At 49.2% G+C, this 7,885-nt stretch overlaps 3 protein-coding genes across 3 annotated transcripts; 2 read left to right on the top strand and 1 right to left on the bottom strand.

Moving 5' to 3' along the window:
- Window positions 1–1,246: 1,246 nt before the first annotated feature.
- Window positions 1,247–2,534, top strand: FSUBG_3219 (sphingolipid long chain base-responsive PIL1; the record flags this gene model as incomplete). Its single annotated transcript, XM_036681076.1, has 4 exons — window positions 1,247–1,424; window positions 1,489–1,622; window positions 1,673–1,856; window positions 1,909–2,534. 4 exons carry the CDS (start codon window positions 1,247–1,249, stop codon window positions 2,532–2,534), a joined length of 1,122 nt encoding a protein of 373 aa, XP_036541180.1.
- Window positions 2,535–2,947: 413 nt separating this feature from the next.
- On the bottom strand, window positions 2,948–3,331 carry FSUBG_3218 (LSM domain protein; the record flags this gene model as incomplete). Its single annotated transcript, XM_036681075.1, has 2 exons — window positions 2,948–3,157; window positions 3,221–3,331. The coding sequence occupies 2 exons, from the start codon at window positions 3,329–3,331 to the stop codon at window positions 2,948–2,950; spliced, it is 321 nt and encodes a 106-aa protein (XP_036541179.1).
- A 391-nt stretch (window positions 3,332–3,722) lies between these two features.
- On the top strand, window positions 3,723–7,421 carry FSUBG_3217 (DNA excision repair protein ERCC-5; the record flags this gene model as incomplete). The annotated part of the gene is made up of 1 exon (XM_036681074.1): window positions 3,723–7,421. One exon carries the CDS (start codon window positions 3,723–3,725, stop codon window positions 7,419–7,421), a length of 3,699 nt encoding a protein of 1,232 aa, XP_036541178.1.
- Between the last annotated feature and the right edge of the window lie 464 nt (window positions 7,422–7,885).

Below are 7,885 nucleotides of genomic sequence, written 5' to 3'. Positions count from 1 at the left end.
AGTAATAAAGATTCAAATGATTTTCTAAACTTAGGGAAGTCTTTGTCAAATTTATTTTAATATCCTCTTCTTAAGTCTTGTATTTTCTTGCTCCCTGAGTAACAGGTAGTCAGTCAGGTTTGTGATCATCGGAATGGCCGGATGCTAAACTGCGATCGAACTGGTCACCAAGAACCGAGCAAAAGTCGACGTAATTAAGGTATAGGTAGTTTAACAACATATGCTTGGCACTTTATTGAAACTTTTAATAGCCAATTACATCCAATCTTTCTGTATCCTATTCAATCCAATACAAATGCCAGGCTTGATATCATTCACACTGCGCAGCCTCGTCGGATCAGTCCATACTGCTTCGAGAAAGCGCTCTCAACTTCGGAAAAGACCCTGTTTCACGAAACGACTGACATCAAGATCGGAACTAACCCAACCACAACATGTGAAAAGGGCACTTGCGGTAATTCGATTTCTGGGCTGCCTCAATTGCCCCTTGTCTCCTTTATCTTTCGGGCTGGAGACTGCCGGAGGATCGCTCAGTTTTAGAGCCCGTTCGCCCACCCACTGACCTCCAAAGGACCCCAAACTTGTGCCTCGATATCGTCATATTTCATCTTAGACACTCACTAGCGTTGCGCTGGATTCGACCGAAGCTTGGTGGTCGTGAACCGCATCCGGGATGGGCAGTCTAGCAGTCCAGCTCTTGGGGGGCCTGGGGGGGTCTCTCCGGATGCACAGGTGAGGATCCTTGGCGGAGGCCCGTAGAATGCAAGACGTAGACCTGAGACACGCTTGACGTAAGTAGCAGTACCTCGAGTAATGCTGCCATCACCAGGGGCTGCAATGTAGACATACACTAAATGTTAGCGCCCGTCTGTATCGAAGACCTCACTCACTCGTTCTTGTCCAAGTGGAGTCTTGATGACGTCGCTCTCAGCTCCCGCATCAAAAAAGGTGACGATCTTGGTTCTCCGCAGCAACAAACACCACCAGAGCCCAAGCCCAAGCCTTGCCCTGTTTCTGGCCTCCATCATATAACGTTCCCAGTAGCCCGGCCACGATCTTCTTCTTCGTGTTTTCTCCGACATCTTATCCTTGCTTGATTCTCAGCTCTGCAGCTGTGATCTCCGTCTCCGTCCCTCTAATCCCCACCTGATATTATTTATTCCCTGCCTTTCCTTGGCTGGACCCTTTTCTTGTCATCCATACTCAACTCCACCGCTCGTCGCATTCATAAACAACAGCATTCATCATGCATCGCACCTATTCCATGCGCCAGACCCGGGCACCTACTGCCTCTCAACTCCAGGTGCGTGTAATTCAAGCTTATGACGACACAACTCAATGCGACAGCAAAACTAATCTTGAGCAGAACCCCCCGCCACCTCCGTCGTCCACAAAATCCGGCCGACTGTTCAAGAGCAGCTTCGGTAAGCTAGCATCACACCACTTCGACTGTCAACTCCAGCAGAACTAACAAGACTTTCCGTGCAGGACATGCCCTTCGCCGCAATGCTGGCGGTGCCTTTGGCCCAGACTTGGCCAAGAAGCTCTCTCAACTGGTGAAGATGGAGAAAAACGTGATGCGAAGCTTAGAGACCGTTGCCCGTGAGCGCATGGAAGTTGCTGTATGTTCCTAATACCCCAATCTTACGTACCATCGAAACTGACTTGACAGCAACAACTATCCATTTGGGGCGAGGGTGGTGACGAAGATGTTTCCGACGTTACCGACAAGCTCGGTGTCCTTCTATACGAGATTGGCGAGCTCGAGGACCAGTATGTCGACCGTTACGACCAGTACAGGGTTACTATGAAGAGTATTCGCAACATTGAAGCCTCAGTTCAGCCAAGCCGTGACCGTATGTACCATTCACCACCTAGACAGCATATTATTTACTAACTCCGACTCAGGCAAGCAAAAGATCACTGATCAGATCGCCCAACTCAAGTACAAGGAGCCCAACTCTCCCAAGATTGTCGTCCTCGAACAGGAGCTTGTTCGAGCTGAGGCCGAGTCTCTTGTTGCTGAGGCTCAGCTTTCCAACATTACTCGAGAGAAGGTGAAGGCAGCCTATACCTACCAATTCGATGCTCTCCGCGAGCATTGTGAGAAGGTTGCCATTATTGCAGGCTATGGAAAGCACCTCCTCGAGCTTATCGATGACACCCCGGTCACTCCCGGCGAGACTCGTCAGGCCTACGACGGATATGAAGCTAGCAAGGCCATTATTCAAGACTGCGAAGACGCCCTGACGAACTGGGTTACCTCCAACGCTGTCGTTTCTTCCAAACTCTCTACCCGCGCCCGCACTCTGTCTCAGCGACGTCGTAACAACATCCGCAACCGAGGTGAGGGCCACGATCTCTCCGGTCAAGACGTGCCCTTGAACGATGGCAGCTCTTGGACTGCTCGGGACCGTGATCTCGATAGTGACGAGGAAGAGGAAGAGGAGGATGCCCGAGGCTCCATCCTGGACAGCGATGGCGGTCTGAACGGCGAGTCCCGTGGGCGACCACAGGAAGCTGTTGCCGCGTAGAACGTGCTCGTTATTAATGTGGCAAAGTAATATATGGATTCAGGCTACGGGAGGGAGGATGAGTGTGTGTCTTGCTTTCCTCGCGTTCGGTAGTAATGATGGGAACGCAATCTTGGTTGTACAAGGCGTTGTTGGTAGCTTTAGGCTGGGCGGGTAGCAAAAGGCCGGATGGATACGATAACTTTCTTTTGCAGTAGCCTTGTTGTACTTTTAATTCATTAATTTTATTATCTCTATATCCGCTCCTCAGGGAAACATCAGACCTTGATATAACGTGTCAAGATCAACTAGTAAAGATGCCCGAAGCTTAGAAAAGGTACCTTAAACCTGGACTAAACGTACAATAAGTTACCTAAATCCTTTTATTATTTAAGATCGAGGTCCTGATTTTCTTTCCTCCCACTATGTAGCCGCTATATGATATTCTGATTCCTTATTTGACTCGCAAACTCTTCGACTTCCATCTTGACAATGTGCTCCCCAGGAATAACAACCAGACCCAAGTAGCGAGATGTCATGTCAACCTTGACAGTTTCCCCATCAGCTTTCTCTGCTGCCTTTTCGCGCTCCCTTGATGACGGTTGCCGATATTCATAAGTGTGAGCCAGCACAATATTCTTGTCCTTTTAAGGTCAGGTCAGTCGCTTACAACCGCGGCTCAGCAACTGTAGGGTATTGAAACATACAGGGTCGGTGCATTTTAGAGCGCCCCAGAACAAGCGACCATCGGAGGTGTACACGCGGAGGTTCTTGTTCAGAATACTGCTGAGGTATTGCCGAGCCTTTTCAGCGTCCATATCCACTCAAGAAGGCTTGGTAGCCAGAGGTTTGAGGGCTGTAATTGTGGTATTGGTGAGGGCGTGGGGAATGTGATGTTCATTGATTTTACGACCTAACAGAAAGGTTAGCGGCAAGGGATTAGCGGCGATATATCGGCCCCACGCTGACGTTATAGAAGCTCGATGCTGAAGGCAACCGTGAACTTCTGATTGTTTTCTCAGGTCTTGGACTTCCCATTCGCATCGTTTTCATACCAGTCCAATTGTAGAAAAGTTGACCCTCCCTCTTCTGCGCATCGCCAGACAATGATTATTCCTCTCATCAGACGAGGGCGTATCCCTTAAACATAAGGCCTTGTGCCTCTCCCTATTATACGGACTTGTATTGAATTCACGGTCATAGCCCATCATGGGTGTGACCGGTCTATGGACAGTTGTTCAGCCATGCGCCCGACCGACAAACCTCGCGACTCTAAATCGCAAGCGACTCGCAGTCGATGCCTCAATTTGGATATATCAGTTTCTCAAAGCTGTGCGCGACAAGGAAGGCAATGCGCTGCGCAACTCGCACGTCGTCGGTTTCTTCCGTCGCATATGCAAGCTTCTGTGGTTTGGTATTCAACCAGTCTTCGTTTTCGACGGCGGCGCACCAATTCTCAAGAGGCAGACGATTCAGCATCGAAAGAGAAGACGCGAAGGCCGTCGTGAAGATGCCGTTCGAACGGCTGGTAAATTGCTAGCGGTGCAAATGCAGCGCATTGCGGAAGAAGACCATGATCGCAGGCGGAGAGATCGAGAACGTGATATATCTGCCCGGGAAGAGCAGCAACAAGAAGTGATTCCTGATGCCAGTCAACTCGTTTACGACGACGAGGCTCTCCTATCTCAAAATGAGAGGCAGAAGGGAAGAACATTTCGAAAGCAGGACGCCTACCATCTCCCCGATCTAGATGGTGGCGGTATCGCGGCAATGGGAAAGCCAGATGATCCACGAATCATGAGTGTAGAAGAGCTGGAAGAATATGCGCGCCAGTTCCAGGACGGTGAAGACATCAACCTTTACGACTTCAGCAAGATCGATTTTGATGGCGAATTCTTCAAGAGTCTTCCAGCTGCTGATCGATACAATATCCTGAACGCAGCAAGACTCAGGAGCCGACTGAGAATGGGTCTCAGTAAGGAGCAGCTGGAAGAAATGTTTCCAGATCGCATGGCCTTCTCCAAGTTCCAGATCGAAAGGGTCAAGGAACGTAATCACCTCACCCAACGTCTCATGTATGAAGTCGGCATGACCGGCACTGACCTGACACTTGGGGTAAATGCACGAGTTGCTGGCGAAAAGAACAGAGAGTACATCCTTGTAAAGAATGAGGGTGCTGAGGGAGGATGGGCTTTGGGTGTGGTCAGCAGAGACAAAGACGTTGGAGAGGCACATAAACCTATCGACGTGGATGCCATTCAAGTTCAATATCAATCCAAGGAAGATGAGGAGGAAGAGGAGGAAGATTTTGAAGACGTTCCCATAGAGGGACTTAATCGACTCCCGAAACCTTCTGCAGCACAAGTTGCTAGCTACCAAGCAGCCCAGGATATCGCGGCACGACGGCGACAAATATATGGTAACCATCGTCAAGAGTCCTCCCCACAGGGCGAGGAGTCACTCTTTGTAGGCGGAAACATCGGGAATACAGATCTGCTGTTCGAACAACCCCCCGAAGAAGCGCTGCGCAACGACGAAGAGGATGACCTCAACCGTGCAATAGCTATGTCACTACAAAATCAACATGGAGTTGGACAAGAGTCAGATCAAGAGGAGGAGTTTGAGGACGTTCCCATGGAAGCTCCTCAATGGACACAAAAGTCGGTTGACGCACAAAAGCCCATCACAGCCAAAGGAGGCTCTATGATTGCTCATATTGTTAATAATAGAGCAAGCGCTGCGGTGCCCAGGCGCCAAGAGCGTGAGACCGCTGCCGATAGCGACAGTGACGAAGATATGCAGACAGTGCTTGCAAAAGCCAGGATGAAAAAGAAGCCTCAGCCAAAGCCAAAATTTGTACCCGCCGTTGAGAACAAGAAAAACCCATTCGATGGCCCACTGCCGTTCCCAAAACTTGACTGGGGCTCGTCGCTATTTGGAAAGAAGAAAGCCCCGGAAGCTGGACCAAACAAGAAGTCCGAAGTTGTGGATGAAAATCCAACTGTTCCCAATGACGAAGAGGACGACATGGCTGGTGGGTTTGAGAGAGAACTGCAGGATGAGAATGCGCCCAGACCCTTGCCGCCGTGGTTAACTGATGACACCGATATTCGAGAGTCACTTAAGAAGCAGCAAGAAACAGAGCGTGAAATCAATAATGCAGACAGGCAGGCAGCTGAAGAAGAGGAACGACTTTATCGCCGTAAGATGCAAGATCAGCTGATCCACATCGACTCTTCCTCAGATGATGATAGTGATGTTGAGGTTTTGGAAAAACCGCCATCACCAAAGAAGCCTGCCCAGAAAGAGCCTACTACCATCGACGCGGAAGATGAGATCGAGAAGATTAAGGACGCTTTTCTTCAAACTGAAAAGCCAGAATTGACAGAGGAAGCTTCAACTCTAGCATATGAGCAAGAGAATGCCCTCGAACAAGCTGTAGAGAAGGCCAAGGAGTCATCACCTGAAGCAGAAGCCCAAAGCCTTGCGGATCGTACAGTGGAAGAGCCAACTGCGCATCCAGCACAAGAAGCTGAGGACAAGCCTCGAGAATCAGAGTCGCCTGAGCCAGAATTCGAAGATGTGGTACCTACCAATGCAGCGACCACGGCAGAAAAGAGTCCTGCGTCTATCTTCGAGGAACTTCCTTCCATCAGTGCGCCAGTAGTGGAAGGAAACCAAGAACTTGACATCGACGACGATGGGCTCTTTGACGACGTGGAGTACGACGAATTCAGCGATCCTGGTGACGAAGAGCTCATGGCACAAATGGCCGAGGAAGCCGAAGAGCATGCTCGTTTCGCTAGTGAGCTCAATAACAAAACGGCGGAGCAAAACAAAGAAGACTACGAAAGAGAACTGCGCGCCCTACGAAACCAACAGAAGAAAGACCGTCGAGATGCAGATGAGGTCACTCAAGTCATGATTACCGAGTGCCAAGCTCTCCTTCGTCTATTTGGTATTCCTTACATCACCGCCCCTATGGAAGCTGAAGCTCAATGTGCTGAGCTCGTCCGTCTAGGACTTGTCGATGGCATTGTGACTGATGACTCGGATACCTTTTTGTTCGGTGGCACACGCGTGTACAAGAACATGTTTAATAGCAACAAATTTGTTGAGTGCTACTTGGTGGGCGACATCGAAAAGGAGCTATCTCTGTCTCGAGAGCAACTTATCTCTCTTGCGCATCTGCTTGGCTCTGATTACACTGAAGGATTACCAGGTGTCGGTCCTGTAACAGCTGTTGAGATTCTCTCCGAGTTTCCTGGCAAGTCTGGACTGGAGAACTTTCGCGAATGGTGGAGATCGGTGCAATCGCAGACACGCCCTAAGGACGCTGATGTCTCGACACCTTTCCGCAAGAAGTTTCGCAAATCTCAAGGCACCAAACTCTTCTTACCTCCAGGCTTTCCTAACCCGGCGGTTTATGATGCGTACCTACACCCAGAGGTTGATGACAGCAATGAGAACTTCCAGTGGGGTGTGCCAGATGTGGAGGGACTACGGCAGTTCTTGATGGCTACCATTGGCTGGAGCAAAGAACGTACGGACGAGGTCCTCGTACCTGTCATCAAAGATATGAATAAGCGAGACCGCGAAGGCACACAGAGCAACATCACCAGATTTTTTGGCGGCGGTGTTGGAGTTGGAGCAAAGGAGGCATTTGCACCAAGACAGAAAGCCCAAGGGAGCAAACGTATGGCTGCAGCGGTAGATCGTCTGCGAGCAAATGTTACAGGCGAAGAGCCAAGGGCCGCTGAGAATGGAGGAAAGCGAAAAAGAGCATCAAGGAGGAACGCAGCTGCTCCGGCCGATGAAGAGGAATATGCTGAAGAAGTTGGCGACGAAGTAGATGAAGAGCCAACAAGCAGAGGCCGTAGTAAAGGTAAGAGAGCCAGGGCATCATAGACCATGATGAATATATACCAAGACATTTATCTTATATGATCACAAATATTGAATACTACAACTATCAAACCTAGGAGTTTACTCACAAATACCTCGATATATATGGGGTTTCATTTTAGATTATTAAACTCTTTCGTGGAATCTCACTTTCGGACAGTTCATCAGACTTATGACAACATTGGCGAGTCAAAGGATGATCCCCGAAGCAAGATATATATGAGAAACGCTGGATAAGGGGATTTGCTAGAATTTGGGCTGAAAAAACATATGAGTAAGTACAGGATTTCATGGCACTCGGAAAAGCCCAGTCCATGGTTTCTTGACCCCCTCGTTCTTCTCATGTAACTGTCAAGATTCGCTGCTTTTCTCTTCTTACATCTTCTAGTGGTATCATATGTCAAACGAGAAAGAAGAAACTCAAAAATAAGAAACGAGGCCAGAGAAAAATGAAGAAAAGCAAATCA

This window comes from Fusarium subglutinans, assembly GCF_013396075.1.
Source record: "Fusarium subglutinans strain NRRL 66333 chromosome Unknown NRRL66333_c0000028, whole genome shotgun sequence".
Lineage (NCBI taxonomy): Eukaryota > Fungi > Ascomycota > Sordariomycetes > Hypocreales > Nectriaceae > Fusarium > Fusarium subglutinans.
Note: the sequence above shows the minus strand (reverse complement) of the source record. Positions and strands in the feature narration are given on the sequence as shown.